Source organism: Aplosporella prunicola (genome assembly GCF_010093885.1).
Source record: "Aplosporella prunicola CBS 121167 unplaced genomic scaffold K452scaffold_12, whole genome shotgun sequence".
Lineage (NCBI taxonomy): Eukaryota > Fungi > Ascomycota > Dothideomycetes > Botryosphaeriales > Aplosporellaceae > Aplosporella > Aplosporella prunicola.
Genome location: NW_022983540.1, coordinates 792713 through 816861, shown reverse-complemented (window position 1 = coordinate 816861; position 24149 = coordinate 792713). Strand labels below are relative to the sequence as shown.

Sequence of the window (24149 nt, the reverse complement as noted above, 5' to 3'; positions counted from 1 at the left end):
TCCCTCTCGAAAAGTTCACAAGCGCAACAACTCGCAGGCCTCGCCAGCACAGCCGATTGCCCCCGACCGCAGTCCCCAGCAGCAGCAGTAGCAGCCATGGCTTCCGACGAGATTGTCTGGCAGGTCATCAACCAGCAGTTCTGCTCCTTCAAGCTCAAGTACGTTTTCTGCCACGGTGCTCATTCCGCGCCCCACGGCAACAACAACCCGCTGACTTGGCGCTCTTTGCGCGCCCGCCCGCAGGACCACCAAGGACCAGAACTTCTGCCGCAACGAGTACAATGTCACGGGCCTCTGCAACCGCTCCTCCTGCCCGCTGGCAAACTCGCGCTACGCCACCATTCGCTCGCACCCCGAAACCGGCGCGCTTTACCTCTACATTAAGACGATCGAACGCTCTCACCAGGTCCGTGCAAGCAAGCAAGCGCCCTTCGGGCAATTAAAAGAACCCCACAGCAGCAGCAGCAGCCAACTAACTCGTACGTCTCGCAGCCAAACCGATGGTGGGAGCGCATAAAGCTCTCGTCCAACTATGCCAAGGCCCTCGAGCAAGTCGACCAGCGCCTAATCTACTGGCCCAAGTTCCTGATCCACAAAAACAAGCAGAGACTTACGCGCCTGACTCAGGTGCGCATAAGGTCGCAGCGCCTGGCCAAGGAGCAAGAGCGCCTGGGCGAGACGCTCGTGCCGAAGCTGGCGCCTAAGATCCGTCGCAGGGAAGAGACGAGGGAGCGCAAGGCCGAGGCCGCCGCCAAGCTCGAGAGGGCTATTGAGCGCGAGCTCATCGAGCGTCTGCGCAGCGGCGCTTACGGCGACCAGCCGCTGAACGTGGACGAGACGGTCTGGCGCAAGGTGCTTAGAGGGCTTGAGCGCGGTGGCGAGGGTGTCAGAGACGAAGATCTGGACGAGGGTATCGAGGACGAGGAATACGAGCACGAGCATGAGCAAGAGGAGGGCGTCGGCGATGTCGAGTACGTCAGCGACATTGACGGAAGCGAGTCTGAGGGCGACGTTGACGACTTGGAGGACTGGCTGGGCGAGGATGATGACGACGAGGAGGCCAGCGAGGAGGATGATGACGAGAGCGAAGAGGACGAGAGCAGCGAGGAGGACGAGGACGATGAGGAAGCCGAGAAGCTGAAGAAGGCGCTGGCCAGCATGAAGAGGAAACGGCCGGCGGGCCCGCCGCCGAAGCCCAAGAAGAAGAGTGCCAAGGGCCCCAAGCGCGAGATCGAGTATGAGTACGAGAAGGAGACGGGCCCGCGCCAGACTGTGTCTGCGTAGAGCGAGGATTTTATGGTTATGTACAGGCGTTTGGGCGCAGGGTTGAGCTGAGATAGCCTCAAAAGTTTGATTAGGATGAAGATTAGACCTTGTGCATGCCCAAAAACACTGCACGTCTGATCTCACACTTCGTCTACAGCATTTGCATTTCCTACGCTCTTGTATTTGACCGGTGCAGCAGCTCGCAACAGCTCTTTCGCGGAGCGGGCTTCCAGCAAGCAGCTTTGGGCGACGAGGCCGTACTAGGCGCCTCTGCTACGCCGATAGCATCGCAGTCGCGAACAGTGGTCCAGCGCCATCCTGGATAAACCACTGAGGTTGGCTGCCAAAATGGCTGTGACCAAAATCAGACGAGACACTAGGGGCTTAGTTGCCGGTGCTGATCAGGGTCACCAGTGTCTGGGGAAATGGTGGGGTAACGGTGTCTGGGGATATTCGGCTAAAGCGTTGCAAGGGCATGAGGCGCCACATGTGGGTTGAGGAATGCATCGCAAACGGCTCGACAAAACGCAAGACAAACGACGGGCAATCGCTATGGCGTGACCGGTGCGTCAGAGGAGAGAGAAACGCTGGTGCGTCGTGGCCGTTGGCCCGGCCGGTGTCTGCCGCTTCTCACAGACCGATGGATCATCGTCGTTTGGTTTGATGGACATTGTGTGGAAAATCCGGACATCATCTGATTGTTGGAGCTATTGTTAGCTCTCGTGTGTGTGTCCACGCAATAGTTGCCCCGAGTATCGTGGACCTAATAATCTGCCCAAAGACAAGTCCACTAAATTCGGGCGTACGGAACGGCGTCTACTGAGGTCGTGAATGACTCTTTGAACCCACGATGCGGTCGAGGCAGGCCTGGTGAGAGACACTCACAATCTCGTCGAAAATATCTCGGTAATAACCATGATCGGCTCACTTTATGAAGCGATTGTCCGATGTGGTCGGATATGAAGCGCTGGTGAGAGTCTTTATTGGCATCCTGGAGAATAGATGTTCGTTAAGACACGTGCTACTATGCCACACAGGCCAATCACAACTTCCGGTATCCACCATGTCCCACTGAAGCTTGAGATTCATGGCGATCCATGTCAAGGACAGGCTGTTCAAGATACCAGAGGCTTGGGACACTGCAGGTACAGCTTAGGCCTTGCTGCGCAACCTGGGATCTGCAGCACGCTACGAGGCATGGGCCGATAACGTAAAGCTAGCGCCATAGTTTTTTCTGGAGATGCCCCAGTTTGGATTTGCGTTGTCCGGCGAATTGTGCCTAAATGTAGCAAAGCTGCTCGTATGGGCGCAAATCTAGACTGTGGCGTGCGCCGGAAGGACGTAGTATCCGAGCGTGACTGTACATTGGGATGGTCGCAGTCTACACTGTGGCAACAAATGTCATGCGGTAGGTAGTCGTGTCCGGTGCTTCACGTCCGAGCGAGGCTAGAAAAGTTTTCATCCAGACTCGCTGCTGTGCCCAATGGAGGAGTTGTGTCCGCTGCTATACTCACTAGCCGACTCGCCTTCCGCCAAAGCTTCCGTCTGAGCAGTGTCTTTGTCCGAGTCGGCGATATCAGAGTCGCCAGCGGCGGCTCCAGCCTTCGAGTCAAGGTCGTTTCCACTCGCAGGACCCTTTCCACGCTTGCCGCCGCGGGCCGGTTCCTTGACAAGGACGCTTCGGGTCCATGTGGTTCCGTTCCAGATGCGTGACGCGTCTGGCTCATCATCATCTTCGCCTTCCACGAAGGTAAGGTCACCGGTCTCCCCCAAGACATCTGTGGCCGCTTCCTCAAGGAGAATGCCCATGGCCAACAAGGCCGTCTCGTCCATGCTCTTGAAGTCCCGCTTACTGAGCTCTCCCAGCGCAGCAGCGTAAAAGTTGGACGAGTACGCGTGCACTGCTTTGAGCAGGTCCGAGTCTGGCAATGGCTGGCCGGGTCCTAGATGGCGGTCCGTCCAGTAGATGTCGTCTTCCTCGAAGCGGTCCGGGGCATTCTTCTGTTTGAACAGAATCTCGTCTGGCGGCAGTGGCACTCGAGACGAGGAAGTCGTATCACGGTTCTTCGAAACAAAGGGGTGGGCAGAGAGGAAGCCATTGCCGCCCACGCGCGCTGTGCCTCGTTTAGATGACTTTTCATGAGAGGACGACGGGCAGCGCACCTGCTACAGCGTCGTAGACGGTCGCTACGCGTCTCCGAGACACGCGATCCAGGTCGTCGGCGCTGGACTGGCGTTTCAATGGCTGCGGCATGACGATGTCAGAAGCTGTAACACGTGCGTGCGCGCGTAAGTTGTGAAGGACGGCGGCGTCGGTCGTCGAGGCCGCTGGTGCCGCTCTCAGGTCGCGAGTCATGGTCTCGGCCCCGCTGCGTCATCCCACGTCCCACGTCGACTCTCCACCTCTCCACCACTCCACCACGGCCACATCAGACCCACGCTCGACACCACTGCCAAATGCATGAATTTGAATCCTCTTCTCCTGAACCGGCAGTTGGGCACCCTCAGCCCACGGGCCTTCTGTCGCGCTGAGACGACGCGCCGGCTCCATGCCCTGCAGCCCACAACACTGCAGTTCGACGGTGCGCCGCCGCAAGATGCCCGTAGCGCTGCCGTCCCGCATCGCGACGTCCTGGCGCACCCGGCCGGCGTCAACGCCCTAACCATTGACAAGTTCGAAGGTCGCTGGATGCTGTCCGGCGGCGCCGACTCCTCTGTCGCGTTGTGGGACCTCGAAGCCGTGGCCCAGCCCGCCGGCGACGGCGACACGTCCACCCAGACCCTCGTGCCGCTCGACTCGCTGCGCAAGACGTCGACCGCCCACAGCTTCGGCATCACCCACCTGTCGTTCTACCCGTTCGACTCTCTCGCCTTCCTCTCCTCGTCCTACGACCACACGCTCAAGGTGTACGCGTCGGAGACGCTCGCCGCGTCGGCCTCGTTCGACCTGCACGCCGTCATCTACTCGCACGCCCTCTCGCCCATCGCGCAGCACCTACTCGTCGCGTGCGCGACGCAAACGCCGCGGGTACGTCTCGTCGACCTCCGCTCCGGCGCGGCGACGCACTCGCTCGCAGGGCACAGCGGCGCGGTTCTGTCCGTCGTGTGGAGCCCAATCGACGACCACGTTCTCGCCAGCGGCGGCACCGACGGCACCGTCCGCTTCTGGGACGTCCGCCGCAGCGCCGGGTGTCTGGGTGTGCTGGACGCGGAGGATTCTGTAGGCGTTTTTGGCGCGGACGGCTTGGGCACCAGCGCGGCGCGCAGTAGCAGGCAGGTTGGGCGCGCGCATGCCGCTGCGGTCAATGGCGTTGTCTGGACAGACGACGGTCGGCACCTCGTCACGACGGGCCACGACGAGCGCGTCCGCGTCTGGGACGCCATGACGGGCGCGAACACGCTCGCCTCATTCGGCCCCACGATCAAGAACGCGCATCTCTCGACGCTGCTGCCGCTGATCAGCCCGCCGGGCCTCGTCGCCCCAGGAAAGGACGTCCTCTTCTACCCCAGCGAGCACGAAATCCTCGTCTACGAGCTCTTTGACGGGCGCCTGCTCAAGCGGCTCAAAACGCCGGGCGCGGCCCCCGCAGTCCCCACCGGCGGGCCTGGCCCGGCACGACGCGGCGGCGGCAATCGCGGCAGTGGCAGCGGGAACAGCGGGAATGGTGGTGGTGGTGGCGGTGGCGGCAGTAGTAGTGGGGCTCAAGCAGCTGCAGCGGCAGCAACATCGGCAGCACCCCGCAGCGCCAAGGCTAGAGCGCGCACGACGGCGCTGGCGTGGCGCGCCCACGACGTGCACCTCTTCTCGGCACATGGCGACGGGCGGATCCGGGCATGGGCGCCGCGCACGCCTGAGGATGCGCTGGCCGACGACGAGGAGCTCGCTGAGCGAGATGCTGCCGAGGGGAGCCGCAAGCGTAAGCGCGATGAGCTCGATGCCATTTATCGCGATTTTTCAAGGAGGCAGGGGGGTATTTTGTAGGTAGGGGTGATGGGGACGGCGCAAAGCACCTTTAGTGGCTGGTTGTGGGTGTTGTAGTATAATACTTACTTAGTACAGGCAGGGCTGTTTCGGTTGACAGTCAAGCCGCATACAAAGCAAACATGTTCCTAGCACCATTTAAAATGATGAGTGTGTTTTATGAAGGCACGAAAGTAGAAGATAAAGGTAATAAAGATATAAAGATATTTAAAGGAGTATAGGGGAAGAATATAGTAATGCGAATGTGTTGTAGATTTTTGTAGGCATATTCAGGTACGTATAGTGAGGAAGCTATCTGCAGCTGTATAGAAATCTTAATAACATAAACTTGTAAAGCTAATTTTTGGAGATATATTTTTGGTAGTACGTGGTGGTAATTTAGAGTTTTATGTATCAGTGTTTGACGTGATTGGTTGACTTGCTTCTTTTTTGTGTTGGAGTGGGTTGTTGATGTTGCCGATGGTGGCTGTATATGTGTGACGTTTGGTACGGCTGTGGTATATAGTTTGTTGGGTTTTGTTGGGAGTATGGTTGTCTTTTTGGATGTTTGATTTAGTATTTTCTAAACAAGTAGATATGACGAGTAAAGATAAAGTAACTCTCACACTCCTTTGCTTCGCGCTATTGCACCTCTGTAAAGTGCTCTGGTGTTCTCATACTATATCCTTCATGGAGCACTCTCGTACCTTCATATTTATTAATCTCGTATATATAAAATGTCTCGCGTATCAAGTACAGATTGTCTAGGACTAAAAGAAGATGTACACTTTTAAACGCCGTTGTCTTTTATGAGGATAAGAACATCATACTGTCACTGAGTCGACAGTGATGGGAACCGACTACACCCAACTCAAGCCGGACGTGATATTAAACCGGACCCAGACCCACCGACTTAGGCTCAGTGGACGTCCTCACAAACTTCCCCCTCAACTCCACCGACGACTTCACCCCCGCCTCTTCCTGCAACTCCTTCAGCTCCTTTAACGGCGGAATATCCTCCAACATGCCCTCAGCCAGCCTATCCCACAAAATGCCACACTCGGGCTTCCTCGCGCTCTCGACCAGCAACGTCCTCTTATCCGTCACCACGACATCACAGACGGTATCGAAGACATCGGCGCGCAAGTCCATGTCCTCGACAACCTGGCACTCATGGACGAGCGCCACAGCCGGGGTGTCCTTGCCCACGACGCCCAAGCTATACAGCATGCCCCACTCGAGGTCGAAGAAGCCACGGCCCTTGCCGACGCGGACGCCGCCCGTGCTCACAGCACCAGACCCGGTAACGAGCAGGTCGACGGTCCAGCGGTCGTGCTCCTCGACCATCTCGCGCAGCAGGACGCCCTGGCCAACGCGCTCCATGCCGTCGAGCGAGGCGGCGTAGGCGCGCGCCCACTCGCCCGTCCCCGTCCCGTCCGTTGCGCCCGTGCACCCCGCCTCCAGCGCCACGAAGCCGCGCTTAATCCCGTACGTCGTCACCAGCAGCGTCTTGCCGTCGGCCAGCACGCGCCGCCGCAGCTCCTCCAGGCAGTTGTCGGGCGCGACGAAGACGACTCGCGCCGCGTGGTAGGCCGGCAGCGCCGTCAGTCGCGTTGTCGCCGCGCTGCTGCCCGAGAAGTCCGCGATGAAGGACGTGAAGTCGTAGTTGAAGCGGGAGTCTGGTAGCGCGATTGGTCGTAGGGCAGGCCAGATTCGTTGGCGGATCGTCGCTTTTTGGGTTTCGATGTCTGTGGGGGTGGGGCGGGAGGGAGCGGGGGTTGTGCGCTCGGGTGGAGACATTGTTTCAAGGCGGACGTTGCTTGTTTGATGTGAGAGGATTTAGGTATGGTTTAAGGCCCTCCTTTGGTTTGGTGATGTTATGCAGGGAAGCCCTTGAGACGCTGTTTCCTGAATATTGATGTCTGCTCGATACCAGTGGAATCAGCCTTCTCTTTTTGCACGCGTCTTCAGTCCGAGCTCTTTCGGTAGATCTGAACACACAGACCTGGCTTCGCTGTCTTTCAATTGCTTTGGCTGTTGGAGTCGGTGAGCAAACACGGCGTGACGTTGACCAATATGGAATATGGTGAAGTGTGAATCGGTCCGTTTTGGACGCCCGCTGGTTTCGGCCCGTGGATTCTGGTGATATCCGACGTACGACACTGTAGCTACGACTGCTATATTGGTTAAGCAGTGAGAGAGGTTCATGTAATATAGAGAGCGGGCGGCAGCGAGGTTTTGTGGGGCAAGCCTTCTCAGTGTAAGTGAAATACCAATTCAGGATCGTGGCAAAACCAGTTAAACTTTTCTTAACGCTGAAAAGAGAAGAGAAAAGGGCCGCTTGGTGACTAGTCTTATGTCTTTATCCGCCTATTTTGCATAGACAACGAAACTATGCAAATTCATTGACGTCGAAGTTAAGAGCCGGCTCAACCCCGGACTCCAGGCAGCTGTCGCGCAACCCAGCGTCGTCCAGCTCGCGACAACACCATCACCCACCACAACGACACCATCTAGCACCCTCACCAGCGCCATGATGCCCGGGGTGCGATACCCGGACAGCTCCGCGGCCGGCAGCAAGCGGCCCTTTGCAGACGACGACAATGCCGCCTACGCCCACCCGCCCAAGCGCACGCGCACCGTCCGTCACGCCCTCCACCACCGCCAGCAATGGCACGCCGACCCGACCCTCGCGCCCCAGGACGAGGCCTTCTTCCAGAGCCAGCTGCTGCGCGCCATCTCGATCGCGCTGGCCGCCGCGGGCTTCGAGGGCGCGAAGCCCACGGCGCTGGAGGCGTTTCGCGCCCAGGTCGACGAGTGTATGTGCCCCGAGCCCATGGGCTACTTGCAGCCGGATAGCCCTAGCAGCAATAGAAGCTCACCAGACGCAATCCGCACAGACATGCGCCACTTCCTCAGCGACGTCCGAACCTCGATGCAGCACTCACGGCGCGCGACGCCCGTGCCACAAGACTTCAGCTACGCGCTCACGCACACGGGCTACAGCTCCTCAACACTAGAGCCGCAAACCTCGCTCCCAATCCCCACCACGATAACGCAGCCGCCGCTCCCGGCACCGCCGCCGCACGAGCCCGCGCCGCCAGACCTCGACGCCGTGCTCGGCCCCGCCCTCTCGGGCGCCGCGGACAAGGCCGCTCGCGAATATATCCCTGCGCACTTGCCCGCCTTCCCCAGCAAGCACACCTGGCAGGCCACGCCCGTGTACAGCGCCCGCGAAACGGATCCCCGCCGCATCCGCGAGCGCGCGACCCAGGAGGGCGTCCTGGCCGAGCAGGCGCTGCGCAAGCTGATGGCTGCGAACCGGGGCGGGGGGAGCCGTGCGAGTGGTGGGCGTGGCCGTTCCAGGGGCAGTGGGGGTGGTGTTGGGGCGGCGAAAGCCGGCGCCCGCGCTATGTGGGAGGACGCTATGCGCGAGGTGTTGCGCGAGGAGGGAAAAGGCGCCAAGGACTCGGCTGGGGATTTGGTCATGGGTGGGATGGATGGGTCGGCGGGGGTGGCGGAGCTGAGGAAGGAGCCTGCTGCTGATGATGAGGGCAGGATTAATGGCGGGCTGTTGGTCAATTACGACAAGAAGTACTGGCGCAAGGGCACGCAGACGGCGGCATGGTCATGAGCACAGGAGAGCGGAGCGAACCGGACAGAGACTAGGTATTTTTGGTGACGGGGAAGAAGAAAGACAGGCACAGGCACAGCCCAGGACGGACGGAACAACAACAACAACAACAACAACAACAACAACAACAACAGGCAAGGGTATGGAGCAGGACCAGGATCACACACAGCGCGGCGTTTTTACTTTTGGAGGAACCATTTGCCAGGGTTAGCCAAGCAGGCTACGCTACTATACCACTCGAAAAGGCGCACAAGAGAGCAGCAGCAGCAGCGCGCTCGCTCACCTCAGCCCGCCGCCCTTGCCGCCAAAGCCGCCGCTGTCCTCAATCTTCTTCTGGCCGCGCTGGCTCTTCTGCTGCGCGGCCTCGTGCTTGCGCAGCTCCTCGGGCACGCGCGAGATGGAGCTCTTGCTGAGCATCTGCTTGAGGTCGTACCTGGGCGGGGGCAATGAATGTTAGCCAGAGCAAGTCTTTCAATCGCAAAAGCAAGCAACAAGCAGGAGCAGCTACTACTAGAACAACAGCAAAAAGGGAGCAGAGAAGAAGAGAGGAAATGAAAGAAGAAAACACATACATGACGTCCGTGTCCTCGTTGCCCAAGAACGTAATGGCGATACCGCTCTTGCCCGCACGACCCGTGCGGCCGATTCTGTGCGTGTAGCTCTCGATATTCGTGGCCATGTTGAAGTTGACGACGAGACTGACGTCGGGGACATCGATACCACGGCCGGCAAGGTCGGTGGCGACGAGCACGTCGGTGGAGCCGTTGCGCAGGCTCGCCAGCGCGGCCTCGCGCTGCTCCTGCGTCTTGCTGCCGTGCAGCGTGACGGAGCTGAAGCCCATGTGCTTGATGTCGCGGGCGACGGCGTCGCAGTTGCGCTTGATGTTGACGAAGACGATGATGGGCGGCGCGAAGTCGCCCGAGTTGAGAATCTCCTGCAGCCGCTTCTTGCGCTTGTCCTCGCCCGAGACGAACTCGACGCGCTGCTCGACCGTCTCGACCGCCTCGCCGACGTTGCCAATCGTCACGATCGCGGGCCGCCGCAGGTACTTGCGCGCGATGCGCTCGACGGCTGCCGGCATCGTCGCCGTGTACATCATCGTTTGCCGGTACCGGTCTTTGCCGCCCAGGTGCTGGCTCATGGCCGCGGCGTTCTCGGCGTCGTCCGTGTCCGGCTTCTCGTTGCCGACGGGGAGCGCGTCGAGGATCTTGTTGACGGGCTCTTCAAAGCCCAGGTCGATCATGCGGTCTGCTTCGTCCATGATGACGTAGCAGCACTGGCCGAGCACCAGGACGCGCCGCTCGATGCAGTCGACTAGACGGCCGGGCGTCGCGATGATGATTTCCGCGCCGTCGCGCATGTTGTACGCTTGCTCTTCGATCGAGTGTCCACCGACGATACTGACGCAAGTGAAGCCGAGCGGCGTGGCGAATTTCTTTGCTTCGATCTCAATCTGTTGCGCCAGTTCACGGGTGGGTGCCAGGATGATGGCGTACGGGCCATCGTTCTTGGTGAACTCGTTGAGGGGAGGAAGCTCCGAGATGTAGACGAGTAGCGGAAGAAGGAAGGCTGCCGTCTTACCGGAACCGGTGACGGCCACACCGATAAGGTCGCGAGACTGGAGAGCAATGGGAATGGCTGCGCGCTGGACGGCCGACGGCTCAACGTAGCCCACCTCGTTGACAATGTCAAGCAAGCGTTTCGGCAAGCCAGATTCCGTCCATGACCGCATGGGGTTCGGTATGGAGCCACCCTTGGTGCTGATGTTGAAGTCCTCCTTGAAGATACGCCAGTCTCTCTCGCGCATCTGGTCCAGTCTTTTCTCGCTCCAGTGCTTCTCCAGGAGGGCACGACCGCCCTCTTCCTTGCGTCTGCGCTCCATTTCCAGGATCTCAGCCGCGCGCGCACTGCCCGCTTCCCGATCTCTTTCTTCCAATGCCCGAGCATAGCGCCTGGTAGCCCCGTCCACGACGTCGTCGGAGAAACCACCCAGACGGCCTCTCCCAAAGAAGCCCGCCTCGGCGCGGGATTGATAGAGCGGGTTGTAGTCGGTGCTTGTGTCTTCTTCGGCATTCCACTCAAAGTTGAACTTCTTCTCCGTCGTCCGCTTGCGCTTCTTTTTCGCTGAGAACGTCGATGTGTTTTGCTCGGCTCCCATGTATCTTTGCCGTATCAATGCCGCCTCGGTATCCTCTGGCGATTGCCTCTTCTCACCCGCCTTTTTGTCCCCAGTAGGTGCAGTGATCGCGACGGGCTTCGGGGGTGGAGGAGGAGCCATATCGTAGCCTTGGTTGGGCATTCCGCGCATCGCTCTGGGTCCAGTCGGTATGGCAGATCTGCCATTTGACTGATTGCCGTTCACACCGTTTACCGACGAGTTGGTGCTGGGTCTGCTGTTCGCAGGGCTCCCGGACGTCGACCGCTCGGATTCAGCTCTGCGCTTTTGGTTCTCCACATCTTTCTGGCGCTTCTCGATGGCCAACTTCTCGCGCTGGGCTTTGGAGAGGAATTTAGGCTGGTGCAAAGGTCAGCTACACGGGTATCGGAACAAGTGCACACTAAAGACGTCTTGTAAATAAAAGACCATAGCTCTGCATGCGCGATACTTACTTTTGCGGCAGCGGCGTCGGCCTCTTTCTTCTTCTTGAGGATCTCCTCGATGCTCAGCGGCTCCTTCTTGGGCTTCGGGGCGCCCCATCCCTTCTTCTTGGGCGGCACTTCCGGAGCTAGAGACTCCTCGGGCGGAGGCGGCGGTGGGGGAAAGTCGTCTGGCGGAGGTGGCGCGGGCGCATCCTCTGGCGGCGGCGGCGGAGCGAAGCCATCCGGGGGCGGAGGCGGCACTTCGGGTGCAGCAGGAGGCGGGGGGATGTTCGGGTTGGAGTCGTAGTCCATGGCGCGAGGATGTGGTGGTGGGCACAGGCGCGTGTCTGCGGCGAACGGATGTAGGCCGGTAGGTCGGCGGGGGCTTGGCGCGCGGGAGTCCGCCGGGCTCCGCCGGGCTCCGCTGAAACATTCCGCCCCCGGTCGTTGGGCGTCAATGTCCCAGTGATGCCCCGCGCGCCCGCACAGATCTGCAGCGTCCCCCCTAGGAACGCCCGCCATCGAGGCGCCCAGCCCGTCCCACGCGGCGCCAGAGACCAGGAGCAGGTGCAGAAGTCTCAAGTGCGCTGTCAGAAGGCAACGTAGCTGGCGCCCGGCGATTGGCTGCTAGACCCCCTTTACAGCCAATTGCGCCGCCCCAACGAGGGGTATGTACTCGGCGCATGACGCATCATCCATATCAGTCGCCTGCATACGCTTCTTAAAGGTCCACGTCCACCTCGTCCCAAACGCCCCAGAGACGACTCCTGAACCTAGCCGGCCGTAATCTCTGGCTCAACAACTCACCGGTAGCTCCCCACTCTCGCCGCACCAGTTTATTCACACCGCCCTCGTGTGGCTTGCCCTCGAATAAAGGTCGTTCGAGGTACCGCCCAGAGCCGCATCCTTCGCCTCTTTCACTGTGGACAATAACTTTCTGCCCGCCTGACTAACTTCCGGATCTCTTCACCCACTGTACAGCTTCCACGCATGATTCCCATTCTGTCCCACCACTGCCGTGCCTGTTCCTACAACACCCCCGTCCTCTTCTCCGCCTCCGTCTTCTCCCAGAACCACACCTGCAACTACGTAAGCTTATTGCTCTGGCGAGCCTGCGGTCACTGACCTCGACCGAATAGTGCGGAATCACGTCCATAGGCCTGTGCCAGCGCGATTCAAAACCAACAGAAACAGCCGACATGCAGCAAGACGAGCTGGCCCGGCTTTTCAGCCAGAGCCTCAACTTTTCCAACACGCCACAGCCGGTTCAGCAGCAGCCTGAGCCGCAGTATGTGGAAGCCGAGCAGATGCAGCACGAGCAGCCCTCCCAACAACAGCAACAGCAACCCATAGTATACTCCTCCATGCACTACACGCATTCATACCACATCCAGCGCGCCCAATCCGAGCCCTCAATGAGCAGCAACAGCAACAGCACAGCGCCGTCGCAACCGCAGCCCCTCTCGCACAACGAGCTCTACGACATCTTCTCCCGCCACAGCATCGACATGACGGCTCTCATCCCCAGCCAGGTCGCGCTGTTCCAAGCCGCGTCGGACGACCAAAAACTGCGGCTGCTAGAGCTATGGCGGATCGCGCCGCCGACATACGGCGGGCAGCACGAGCTGTCGAGCGCGCTGCACGGGGCGTGGCCGGCCACCAGCCTGCAGCAAGAAGAGCAGATGGCGCGGGCGCGGTACGAGCGGATGCAGCGCGCCGCAACCACAGGCGGGTGGCAAGCGCCGGCGCAGCAACAGCAACAACAGCAACAGCGCCTCGCGCTGCAAACCGATGTAGACGACATGGCCGACGACGCGACGTCGCTGACGACGGCATCGTCGCCGACCTCGTCCGCCCTCGCCAGCCCCACGCCCATGCACGCCGCCCTGCACGCCCACGCCGCAGAGCCGTACATGCTGTCCGGGTACGAGGCGCTCGCGAAGCGCGACTACGACCGACAGCCTGGCGCGCACGTCTCGCGTGCCACGGACCCCGTGTACGACATGGAGAACCGGTACGGCGAGTTCTTGGCCATGAGGGAGTACGGGGGCGCCGGGGGTTGGGCCGCGCATGGCGGCGACGAGGAGATGGCTATGTGAGGGGCTGGGCTGGGCTGCCCTGCTGCTGCGTGGCCAGGGCAATTTCGCTTTTTTTCTTCTGCTTCTTCTTCCGCGGACCGTTGCTTTTTGGTTAGGGGTTACAGTTTTACTTTTTCTTTATTTGTTTCGATTGGGGCTTTGGTATTGTTTTGGCCGGGCGGGGATTAGATGCCACGAAGAAGGCTGGAATGGAAGACTGCCTTCCTCGGCGGACGGGACGCATGATGGACAAATGACGGGGGCCGGACGGCATGGATGGATTGGAACCTTATAGGCATAGCTGGCGCTTGGGCAGGCTTGACAATGCGTTTGGGATAAACAAGGCCGCTGCATACGGGACGTTAATTGTTTGAGACACTGTACGTAGGCGGGAGACAAGGGCCGTCGGCGCGTACTGTATGTATGTACGACGGTCGGTGGGGTAGATATTGCTGCAGTTTACATACCATACCCCCTTGAGCTAGGGCTATGAGCACGAGCTCCGTAACTAGCTAAGAATTGGTCTGTAGAGAGCATTTTGATCTACTTACAAGAGCATGTTTACCCCCGGGGCCGTGATAAGGTGCAGTGGCCCCGAGGCGCGGTTGATTTAGTCGTCTCCGTTGTTGTCGCGCATGCGCGCAGTGTTATGGATATACGCAGACCTACAATAGATGCTAACGCCGACCGGACGGAAAGCGTACCAAACAACAATAAAAGATGACCGAGGACTGTATAAGAAATACATCAGCTTTACTTGCACGATGGTGGTTCCGGCTACACTTAGAGCTGTGTACGGCACACGCACCGGCCGGGACTTATCCGACCGCGCCTCGCCCCGGACTCGGTCATACGTCAGTCAGATAGTTCGATTCAGTACGATCAGACTGCATGCTTCTACGTATTATGCCGTAAGCGCGTCTCATGCCAGCGAAAATGTCTAATTGAACATTCATCATCAGTTCGCCTTGCTCTCTGGCCGTGAGAGCACGGCGCTGCGTGCACCTCTTCCCCACAATAACCCAAGATGGCTCTTCGTTATCAGCCCGGCCTGGATAGTATGTAACTCGACCCCTACTACTGCGTCTAGGTAAGAATCCACAACAAGCAGCACGCCGCCGCCGCTTAGTCCTGCCTGCCCTTCAACAGCCTCTTGGTCACCTTGTCCTTCTCGATGATGTAGACGTGCGCGCCCCAGCCGGATAACGCGTCTCTGTCGACGGCGTTGAGCAGCGCTTGCGAGACGGTCTCGAAGAGATCCTCGGGGCCCTGCGGGTGAAGTCAGATGTTAACGAGCTGTCCCGGAGAAACGACTGCATTGAACAGGACGCGGCACTCACCAAGTCAGGCTCCCACAAGCCCTCGCACGTTCCGAATAGCTGATCGCTCGCCGTACCGCTGACGATGAAGTCCTTGGCGAAGTCAATGCAGCCGATGCTGTCGAAGCCGCAGATGAAGGGCTTGCCGGTGGTGTGGTTGATGCCGGCGATGACGGGGGAGACGAAGTAAGGGCCGAAGCGGCGCTCATAAAGCGTGCTCGAGACGAGGTTGGCCATGGTCTGGGGGCTGATCTGGCGCTCCTCGCGCAGGCGGTACATGTTGACCTTGTAGCGGAAGAGGTCCGAGACGGTGCTGACGTCCGTGGCCAGGCCCGTCAGGCCCAGGTACACGTCGCCGTAGCTGAAGATCTTGGGGAAGTTGTTGGACACCGTCAGCGCCTGCATGCCCAGGCGCAGGTCGCAGGCGATGGCCACGCAGTCTTTGCCGACCATGGCGACGCAGGCGCCGCCGTCTGCGGGGTTGTGCGGTTAGAAATGGAGGGCTTGCGGGGGGAGCTGCGGGGAGCTATACTTATGCTGAAGGGCGATGACTGCGCTGTCGTTAGCTGGAGCTATCATGAGGTGCTGATGGGGAGCTAGCTCACCATGGCTGCGGTCAGAGTCTGAGATGGATGTCGATGGAACCCGAGCTGGAAGCTTGTCCCCGGGAACTCGAGTGCGGTGGGGTGCAGCGGCGGGTGGGCGAGTCGGATGGGGGAATGGTAGCTCGAGGCGGAGGTCGGTAAATGGTGTTGGTAGGCAGCTCGTTGTACGCGGCGGCGGCGAGTCGGTGATGGGAGTGCCAGGCCAGGTCCAAGCTCTCTTCGTTCGGCAAGTGCCGCGCAACTTTCTATCTACCCGGCGCGCATCTCTCACATTTCTCAACCCGCCCGTCCTTGACGCCGAATCCACCGCAATTACCCGCCATGGCGTCCATACAGCAGCACGTACAACTGGCCAAGACGCTGCCGCCGCGTCTTATGCGCTTTTTCCAGAGGTACCCGCCGCCGTCCCTCGTTCCGCCGACCGCGACCGCGACCGCGACCGCAAACACCACCACCGCCGACGCGGGGACGCCCACCACCATCGTTTCCCCAGAGAAGACGTACCGCAACCCATTCAAGCCGCACTTCAACACCATCACTGGCCGGTGGCAGAGCCCTGCTTTTGGACTGCGGCGCCAAGCTGAGCTGTGCAAGCTCGCATCAAAGCACGGCGTCGAAGAACTGTTGCCCTACTCGATCAAGAAGTCCGGCGAGCGTGAGAAGCGCCGTGAGGAGAAGGGTCTGCGCGTCCGCGGTACGGGTGTTGGCCAGAAGGTCAAGGGTAAGGCGTGGGAGCGCCAGCTCAAGGGCAAGTTGGAGGAGAGGAGACAAGCCATGTTGAACATGCCCCAGATGGTCCAGGAATGGAAACAGGTATGTGGTTTATTCAAATCCCTAAGTATTGGAATTATACTAACGTCTTGTACAGCGTGGTCACGGTCGTGGATGGAAGAAGTGGCCCAAATAAAGGTCTGGGTGGGATTGATGCGGTCTCTGTCTCGATTGACGGAGCCATTGGTGCGGCATTGGCTATGTTTCTAGCTGGTGCATAAGAGTCGGGAATGGAAAGTGAGCCATAGTGTCACGCCGTATGGGAAAACATGCATTGGACGGAGCGGTATTGCGCAAAAAGGTGTGCAAACTTGGTGGCGTTTAGAGGAATGAATGTACAGAACATCAATTGTAAGATTCAAGACAGGAGATATCTTACAGTCAAGACTGGTTACGTCTTTTGAGCTGGTCAGCAAATCCCGACCCTTGAAAAGAGGTCTACTGGTCATCGATGCATGCGCGCTCAAAGAGCCAACGGTGCTGTTTGGAAAAATAGTATAGGTATAGGTATGTTTTCATTAATTTGGCTCTTCCTGTTTGTACAATTCTTTTCTTTCAAAAATCATTCGTTATGGTCTGAGTCCAAGAAAGAGGTGTGGAAGCAATGAGGGAGGATTGGTGGTGAGGTTACTAGAACGGAGAGCGCACCTTCCAACCTCAGTGCTCGAGGCAGGCACCTGCCCAGGCTCTCTCCGTCTTTGTTCGGCTACTTTTTAGTTGCTGCAATATCTAGGTCTTCGACACCGCACCTTAAAATTCGAGCTGCAACAAGTTTTTGCGTAGTCGCCTCTATCCACCCCACGCAGCTCCAATGCGTCGTCCAAAGCCATGTCTATACGTCGAGGTGCGCCTCAAAAAGTTAGCAAACGAGTTCCTTCGAACGGATCTGGTAAGTTGTCTCATCGTCTCAGCAACATCACAGACTTACGCAGCATAGGTTCGTGATGAAGTGTCAGCATGGCTTCCAACGGCTTTTTTAAACCTCCGGATCAATCAACCAATCACTGGTTACGAGAGCCTGTTGCATAGCGCAAATATTGAATCCATCAACGTCGTCGACTTTGATGGCGAAACGGATGTCCATCACCGACTTGAAGATGTTCAGCTAGATGTTCAAGCATACGAGCTCTATTTCCCTGAAGACGAGTCAAATGACTCTGAAAGCGCGGACACCGATGGCGATGAAACAGCACCAAAGCTCCGCGTCACTCAGCTTCCAAGTACCTCCTTAGATGGCCTCTGGAAATCGTTAGTTAACTCGTAACGGGTCAGTTGACGTTGACTAACAATCATTGTAGTCTGGTCTTCGAAAAGCAGTTCCATTTCAGGCTCTTGCGATACACAGCACGTATGATGGAGATCTCCAAAAGGCCAATGTTAGACATGAGCCTGATGAACTGGAACCGTCTGCTATTACTGCATGGCCCTCCAGGTAGCGGCAAGACTACGCTTTGCCGGGCGCTCGCCCAGAACCTAACTATCCGTCTTGGCCGACACTATACGAATAGCAAACTAGTTGAAATTGATTCACAGTCTCTTCTCAGCAAGTGGTTCGGCGAGAGCGGTAAGCTGGTCGGTAAAATCTTTGAACAGATCCAAGTGATGGCGAATGACGACGCAACGTTAGTCTGCGTTCTCATTGATGAAGTAGAAACGATAGCAGGAGCTCGCGAAAAGAGCCTTGGAAGTAATGATGTGAGGGATGCTATGAGGGTAGGTCTGCAAGACATTGAATGCTCTATACACATTTACTAACGCCGATCAGGCTACAAATCAGCTGCTTACGGGGCTTGATCGTTTGCGCTACCGCTCTAATATCATTGTACTATGCACTAGCAACCTCTTGACTGCTATAGTATGACACATACCCACAACGATAGATCACTTATTGTTTATACTCACATTATGTAGGATTCAGCATTTCTCGACCGGACAGATGTCAAGCAATTCATCCCTAATCCCGGAGAAAGAGCGATCTACGACATTCTACGCTCGTCGATCAATGAGCTCATACGCTGCAAGCTACTCGTTCTCTCGGGTCCGGATGACATCCCTGAGACACGCACAATGGGAATGGATATGGCTTCTGACAACACTACCCCAGACAATATGACATTGGACTGTCTAACCTTGGAGGGTGAGCGTGTCGACTCAACACCTATTCACACTCTCGAAGAGCCAGTTAGTCTGGCATTTATTCCTACTTTTGCTGAAATGAGACTCCATCTGAACAATCATCCAAACAGTCCTGGAAGAAGACTGTGGCATATTGCGCAGAGATGTCAGGTGTGTCTTTCGAAAAGCTTTCTGCCTAAATCGACCCGACGCTGATTACGTGCTTAGGGCATGAGTGGAAGAGCACTGCGTCGTTTACCTTTCCTTGCATTAGGGATGCATACGTTTGCAGATCCTGTTTTCGTCGATGAAGGGCTTGCAGCGCTGGAGCTGGCTGTAGATGATCAGCTGTCAACATCCCCAGGGGTTGACGACATGCTGCATCTGTAATGCGCATCTGACATATTGCAGCTATCGCCGTTCGTTGTCGTGACACATTACAGAGCCGTCTTGTCCAGCATATCCGCCAGCGCGTCAACGCTCTTGTCCTTTTCCTGCGCCACTGCCGCCTGTTCGGCCTCTTCTGCGCGTTTTACCACGCGCTCAGCCTGATCATCGGCGTCGACACCCTCCTCATCCTCGTCCTCATCCTCACCCTCTTCCTCGTCGCTCTCATCATCCAACTCATCCAACTCATCGAGACCCCACTCCTCGTTTTCAGGCAGAGCATCGACAAACTCCGGGTCCGCAGCCTCCTTGCGCTCATCAAATGCCTCGCGCAGCTTCTCGATGCTCTCATCGTCTTCGGAGAAGCGGTTGCCGTTGATTTCGAAGCGGCGCAGCTTGGGCAGCGCGTCAACAGTCGCATTAGCCAAGCTTTCAAGGCCCTTGGCGTCAATTTCATTGTATTGCAGGCGCAGGATCTCCAGCTCCTTGTTACCGCCGCGTGCCAGTGCCTTGCCCAGCAGCACGCCGCCCTTCTTGCTGAGCAGGCAGTCGCCGACGCCCAGCTCGCGCAGGTACGCCCACCCGCCCACGACGTCTGCCAGCGCGCGCGCACCCATTGCCGTGAATGTGTTGTCCTGCAGGTCGAGCACGCGCAGTTGCTCCGCCGTCCGCAGCCCGTGCTTCAGCAGGTGCGTAATGCCCTCCTGCCGAATACCGTTCTGCACCATCTTGATCAGGCGGATCTTGTCGTGCTTGCTGTATGCCTTTGCCCATGCCTCCATCGAGCCATTTTCCAGCCGGTTGCGTCCGCAGATGACCGTCTCCAGGTCGGGTATCGTAGCGCTGGCGTCGGCCTGACGCGCCTCGGCCTTCTTGTCGGCGAGGGTGGAAAGCGCATCGGCAACGAGGACACCGGCGGCGGGGCCGAGGCCATTGTTGTTCAGTATGAGGTGTTGGAGGGGGACGTGCGCAGAAATAAAAGCCACGAGAGGTGCTTGGGTATTCAGGCCGAAAGCGTTATCGGAAAGGTTGATGGTGTGGAGGTTAGGAATGTTGAGCAGCGCGGTGAGGATGCTAGACAGAGCCTGAGGAATCTCGGAGAGCAGACGTGAAGTAAAAATGTCTGCAAAGTTGGCAACCTATATTTATTAGCCTCACATTTTGTTTACATTTGCCTAGCCGTGGCGACACAGTGTCGCGACGAGAGAAAAAACATACCTTGAGGTTCTTCTTGGTCTCCAACACCTTGGCGAGAGCCTCGGACGCCTCCACGCCCAGAGTATTGCCAACGAAAATAACCTCCTCCACGTCGGCATTATCTTTTAGTGGCTGGATGTGAGGCTCAATGTCCTCGGCCGTGGTCAGCTTCAGACCTTTTCCTTCCAAGCTAAAAACTTTAGACGTCGCCATGATGGGCTTTTGGGAATCGTATGCGGGTATAAAAAGGAGGGTGTTGTTGTTGTGGGCGGCGAAGAAAAGAGTGTTTTGTGGAGGGGTTTGTTGGCGGGGCCGTCTCAGAATTGGTCGAGGCGGCCAACGCCCGTGCGCCAGGTGCGCTCCTTATTAGACCCTGGTCGGTAACATTACACCAAAGGCAGCAGCCTGAAGACAAATTCTCCGGTTCAGCGCGCAAGGATGGCTAACCTCTGAACATCTTGACCTTGCCGGCCGTTGTGATCACCGTTTGTTAATCTTTTTCGGACCATCGTTACGATCTGCATTCATTCTTGCTTCTTGGCGTGTTTGACGGCTTTGCAACGCCGCCCTGCGACATCTCGGCCGTCCCTCGTCCTCATACTCACTCGTCGCCGCCATGTCGCTCGCCGATTACTTAGCGAAAAACTACCTCAACGCCGACCCCTCGACAGAGAAGAAGAGCAAGAAGCGCAAGCGCAAGGCCGCCAAAGATGAGGGCCTCATCATCGCTGACGATGACGCAATGGGATGGGACAACGGACCTAAGCAGCAGGAGGACGAGGACACCCCCATGACAGGTACTCTTCACCTAGCTTTTGCTATCGCAGTCGCTTCGCAAGCACTTACTAACGTCATTCAGTATCCGGAAACAGCGCCGAATTCCGCAAGAAGAAAACATCCGCCTGGAAGTCAGTTGGCGATGCACCACCTAGCAACGCAGACCAAGCGGCAGCCGATGCTATAATCGCCTCCGCAGCCGCCGAGAACCGCGCTTTGGGCGACGCCGATGACGATGACCCTACGGTCGACAACTCTGGCCCCGCCATGGAATCCGGTGCACAGGCAGGGTTACAGACGGCTGCTCAGGTTACGGCTGCGCTTCAGAAACGTCAGAAGGAGGAGGAAGCACACATGCGGGCTGCAATGAAAGAGGCCGGTGCGGTGGCGAACGAAACAATCTATCGTGACGCAAGCGGTCGCATTGTAAATGTGGCTATGAAGAGGGCAGAAGCACGGCGCGCTGCGGACGAAGCAGCAGCGAAAAAGGCGCGTGAGGAAGAAGAGGCGCGGGGTGACGTACAGCGGGCAGAGAAAGAGGCGAGGCGACAGGCGCTTCAGGATGCCAAATATATGCCTCTAGCGCGGACGGCAGACGACGTGGAAATGAACGACGAGCTGAAAGAGCAAGAGCGCTGGGCAGATCCGGCAATGGCATTCTTGACCAAGAAAAAGGAAGCCAAAAGTCGTACGGGAAAGCCGTTATACAAAGGCGCCTTTGAGCCGAATCGCTACGGAATCCGCCCTGGACACCGGTGGGATGGTGTTGATCGCAGTAATGGGTTTGAGAGACAGTGGTTCAAGGCAAGGAACGCGAAAGCGAACAGGGCGAATTTGGAATATGCATGGCAGATGGATGAATGAGTAAGAATTTGGATGGTGTTTTGAATTGCATAGCAAGGCGTTTCAGGGATTGGCGCGGTTTCGGATACGTCACGCAACCGTTGCCGATCCAGACAATCGACATGCCTCAAACGTACGCAGGCATTGTCAATATTCAAAAAAAGACCTGCCAGGGAAGAGTCAATAGCTGAGTTGCTGCTGACGGACCATGGAATCCTTCGACATACCCTTACTCTTACCATGCCTTGCAGATACGGGATGTTGGAACTTGGAGTCTCAACTCAGCTTTGCTCTTTGTGGCCCGAACGGTAGCCTATTCCTGGCGCCGATCTTCCTATTTCTCAGCAGAAGATGACTACCTACATACAGGTTACCGCTGCTTAACGGGGATCAAACAGGCAGAAGCCTCTCCGTATCTTTCCGCGATGCTTCTACGGTCGGCTATTATTAACACTAGCATGCGTTGGCTTTGTTTCACAGCATGGTTGCCCGGGGAGTGGGCATGTACGGCTCAAGATACCTGCAGTTCGCCCCCTTCTGCGCACGTGTCTGAATCCTGGCGAGACATCAAGTGCAGCGGTCATCCGGGCGCGAGTGGAATCGGCATTTCCGCCCCCACTGATGCTCCCGTGGATATACGGGGGACGATTCGCCTGCCCCTTTTCCCGGCGATCCGGCGGACGCAGCGAGGATGGGCAGTTGGGCGGCCAGCGCGTGGATGACGGAGGCTAGAGGCAATGGCGAGACAGTTGGGCTGCAGCATGCCGCTCAGGTGTGGCCTCGATTGGGTTTCGGGAGCCGCAGGAGGGGGCGAGCCGAGCCTCACGGCGCCCGGCGGGCTGGAGCAACGCAACGGGCTTTCCTGGCTGACGATTGACAGGACGCGGCGACAGGGTGCGAGCGTTAGCGCGGGCGAGTGGGCCTACGTGTCGAGCTGTGAGGGGAGCAGAGTGGCGCGACAGCGTCGAGTGGAAGGCGTGAAAATGCGTGTGATGAAAAGCCTGGAAATTGGGCAGCGGGCCGGGCTGCATAATCTGGCCCAGATCCGCTATGACTCCTCGCGATGGGGATAATGGTGGGGAGAGTAGATAAAGCCGGCGGGCGGGCGGACGAGCAGCCATGTGCAGTGCCGACGCCAGATCTTTTAATCCAGCCCTCTGTTGGACCGTCCCGCTGCATTTCCGGTTCCACGGCAGTACTGTACACACGACCATCTGACTGACTGACTAGGTACTGTACTGTCAGCGGGAGCGAGTGAGAGAGAGAGTGTGTGGGCAGCAGCAGTAGAAAGCCGGAGCAGCAGCACCGCCTCCCTCTCGCAGTCCGAAACAGTCCGAATGTCCTGCCGAGATCTCTTCCCTCGCAGACACAGACCACGCAGGCCCGTTCGCCGGCCCTGATCGACAGCGCCGTCGACGGAGCGGGTGTTGCCAAAGGCAACCTGTTTGCACAATCACTCAGCTGCCCCGAGCGACGGCTTAGCCGGGAGCACACACCAGCACATCGCAACCATCCATCTTCCCCATTGACCACAGGTATGATGACAGCACCTGTCTCCGGCACGTTCCTGCCCGACCAATGCGCGTCGTCGTCAGGCTCACCGGTCAACATCCCCATCGCTGACTAGCAAATAGCTCAAGCATACCGGTAGCAAGCAAGGAGCGCCACTGCACCCGTCCTTCATATAATCACCTCGTCCCCCGGAGCACCCTCGTCCTCTTCCTCTTGCGCCTCGTCGCTTCGCCCCAGCAGGAGCGCGCCAAAACCCTCCTCAGTCCAACAAGCGCCCGGTCCCTGCCTCACTCCCCAGGCCATATTGACGTGGGGTCCCCGTCTTCCTCGAATCATCGTCAGCCTTACCGCGACCTGCGACGAACCCCGACTGCCTTCGCCTGCCTGCCCTGACGCTGCTTGTGTCCCCTTAAACTCGCGTCGCACCCCGTCGCATTCCTCAACTCAAAATATTTCCTCTCGCTCGCCACCGTCGTCGCTGTTTACACACACACACACACACACATCGACCCATTCAACCCCGCTTACACTAGCGACACACCCAATCCAAGCTTAGGCTCGTCTCATCCAACACTTACAGGGCTATCTTTGCTCGACCGTTTCTCAAGCAGAAAGGCTCGGGTAAGATAATTCCCTAGAAAAACTGCTCCACATGCCGTAAGTCTTGCATTCTGCCCTTCGCATACCTACCCGGTCATCGCATCCCAGCTATGGTGCATCACACACACCTACTCGCGTGGCGCCTTGGCCGCACTAACGATTCTCACATGCCCCGTCTTGCATTTGTTTATTCAGAGCTGACATAACCTCTTTGCCACCTTAGGAAACACATAACCATCATCCACTCTTCTTCCGGTTCGGAACACCTTTCCGCTTCCGAGGGAGAAGGTTCTGGCATTCGTATCTCATCTCGAGGCAGCCGTAGTCAGGAAGAGTTTTACTCGGACGAGTCGTTTGACGACGACGACTACGACATAGTCGACGACCAAGAAGAAGAAGAAGAAGAAGAAGAAGAAGAAGAAGAGCTGGGCCCGTCTGACTCTGCCTCGAGGCCGCGGGAGGTGTTACGTCACCACCGCATGCCACCACAAGCCCAACCTGCAC

At 58.0% G+C, this 24149-nt stretch overlaps 12 protein-coding genes across 12 annotated transcripts; 7 read left to right on the top strand and 5 right to left on the bottom strand.

The window, feature by feature from the left end:
- Positions 1-96: 96 nt before the first annotated feature.
- K452DRAFT_298203 (uncharacterized protein) lies at positions 97-1284 on the top strand (the record flags this gene model as incomplete). The annotated part of the gene is made up of 3 exons (XM_033542098.1): positions 97-158; positions 244-406; positions 493-1284. The coding sequence occupies 3 exons, from the start codon at positions 97-99 to the stop codon at positions 1282-1284; spliced, it is 1017 nt and encodes a 338-aa protein (XP_033397930.1).
- A 1440-nt stretch (positions 1285-2724) lies between these two features.
- On the bottom strand, positions 2725-3520 carry K452DRAFT_271043 (uncharacterized protein; the record flags this gene model as incomplete). Its single annotated transcript, XM_033539015.1, has 2 exons — positions 2725-3380; positions 3430-3520. 2 exons carry the CDS (start codon positions 3518-3520, stop codon positions 2725-2727), a joined length of 747 nt encoding a protein of 248 aa, XP_033397929.1.
- A 167-nt stretch (positions 3521-3687) lies between these two features.
- K452DRAFT_287436 (uncharacterized protein) lies at positions 3688-5420 on the top strand. The gene has a single exon (XM_033540473.1). The coding sequence runs from the start codon at positions 3728-3730 to the stop codon at positions 5246-5248; it is 1521 nt and encodes a 506-aa protein (XP_033397928.1). The 5' UTR covers positions 3688-3727; the 3' UTR covers positions 5249-5420.
- A 788-nt stretch (positions 5421-6208) lies between these two features.
- On the bottom strand, positions 6209-6988 carry K452DRAFT_195184 (uncharacterized protein; the record flags this gene model as incomplete). Its single annotated transcript, XM_033535935.1, has 1 exon — positions 6209-6988. A coding segment is annotated over one exon (780 nt), but the record flags the coding sequence as incomplete, so codon positions are not given.
- A 775-nt stretch (positions 6989-7763) lies between these two features.
- On the top strand, positions 7764-8861 carry K452DRAFT_271034 (uncharacterized protein; the record flags this gene model as incomplete). The annotated part of the gene is made up of 2 exons (XM_033539014.1): positions 7764-8046; positions 8128-8861. 2 exons carry the CDS (start codon positions 7764-7766, stop codon positions 8859-8861), a joined length of 1017 nt encoding a protein of 338 aa, XP_033397926.1.
- Positions 8862-9140: 279 nt separating this feature from the next.
- Positions 9141-11753, bottom strand: K452DRAFT_298198 (uncharacterized protein; the record flags this gene model as incomplete). Its single annotated transcript, XM_033542097.1, has 3 exons — positions 9141-9294; positions 9434-11376; positions 11472-11753. The coding sequence occupies 3 exons, from the start codon at positions 11751-11753 to the stop codon at positions 9141-9143; spliced, it is 2379 nt and encodes a 792-aa protein (XP_033397925.1).
- Positions 11754-12173: 420 nt separating this feature from the next.
- Positions 12174-14017, top strand: K452DRAFT_358647 (uncharacterized protein). Its single transcript, XM_033546212.1, has 2 exons — positions 12174-12530; positions 12581-14017. Exons 1-2 carry the CDS (start codon positions 12432-12434, stop codon positions 13538-13540), a joined length of 1059 nt encoding a protein of 352 aa, XP_033397924.1. The 5' UTR covers positions 12174-12431; the 3' UTR covers positions 13541-14017.
- Positions 14018-14375: 358 nt separating this feature from the next.
- Positions 14376-15612, bottom strand: K452DRAFT_250095 (uncharacterized protein). Its single transcript, XM_033538166.1, has 4 exons — positions 15444-15612; positions 15371-15389; positions 14860-15311; positions 14376-14788 (listed from the first exon to the last, which is right to left on the bottom strand). The coding sequence occupies exons 1-4, from the start codon at positions 15444-15446 to the stop codon at positions 14645-14647; spliced, it is 618 nt and encodes a 205-aa protein (XP_033397923.1). The 5' UTR covers positions 15447-15612; the 3' UTR covers positions 14376-14644.
- Positions 15613-15721: 109 nt separating this feature from the next.
- K452DRAFT_351129 (uncharacterized protein) lies at positions 15722-16723 on the top strand. Its single transcript, XM_033545695.1, has 2 exons — positions 15722-16256; positions 16312-16723. The coding sequence occupies exons 1-2, from the start codon at positions 15765-15767 to the stop codon at positions 16348-16350; spliced, it is 531 nt and encodes a 176-aa protein (XP_033397922.1). The 5' UTR covers positions 15722-15764; the 3' UTR covers positions 16351-16723.
- A 302-nt stretch (positions 16724-17025) lies between these two features.
- On the top strand, positions 17026-18719 carry K452DRAFT_298194 (uncharacterized protein; the record flags this gene model as incomplete). Its single annotated transcript, XM_033542096.1, has 6 exons — positions 17026-17103; positions 17152-17462; positions 17513-17927; positions 17980-18069; positions 18126-18500; positions 18558-18719. 6 exons carry the CDS (start codon positions 17026-17028, stop codon positions 18717-18719), a joined length of 1431 nt encoding a protein of 476 aa, XP_033397921.1.
- K452DRAFT_318494 (uncharacterized protein) lies at positions 18303-20186 on the bottom strand. The gene is made up of 2 exons (XM_033544160.1): positions 19935-20186; positions 18303-19855 (listed from the first exon to the last, which is right to left on the bottom strand). Exons 1-2 carry the CDS (start codon positions 20124-20126, stop codon positions 18767-18769), a joined length of 1281 nt encoding a protein of 426 aa, XP_033397920.1. The 5' UTR covers positions 20127-20186; the 3' UTR covers positions 18303-18766.
- Positions 20187-20529: 343 nt separating this feature from the next.
- Positions 20530-21554, top strand: K452DRAFT_227158 (uncharacterized protein; the record flags this gene model as incomplete). The annotated part of the gene is made up of 2 exons (XM_033536882.1): positions 20530-20710; positions 20773-21554. The coding sequence occupies 2 exons, from the start codon at positions 20530-20532 to the stop codon at positions 21552-21554; spliced, it is 963 nt and encodes a 320-aa protein (XP_033397919.1).
- Between the last annotated feature and the right edge of the window lie 2595 nt (positions 21555-24149).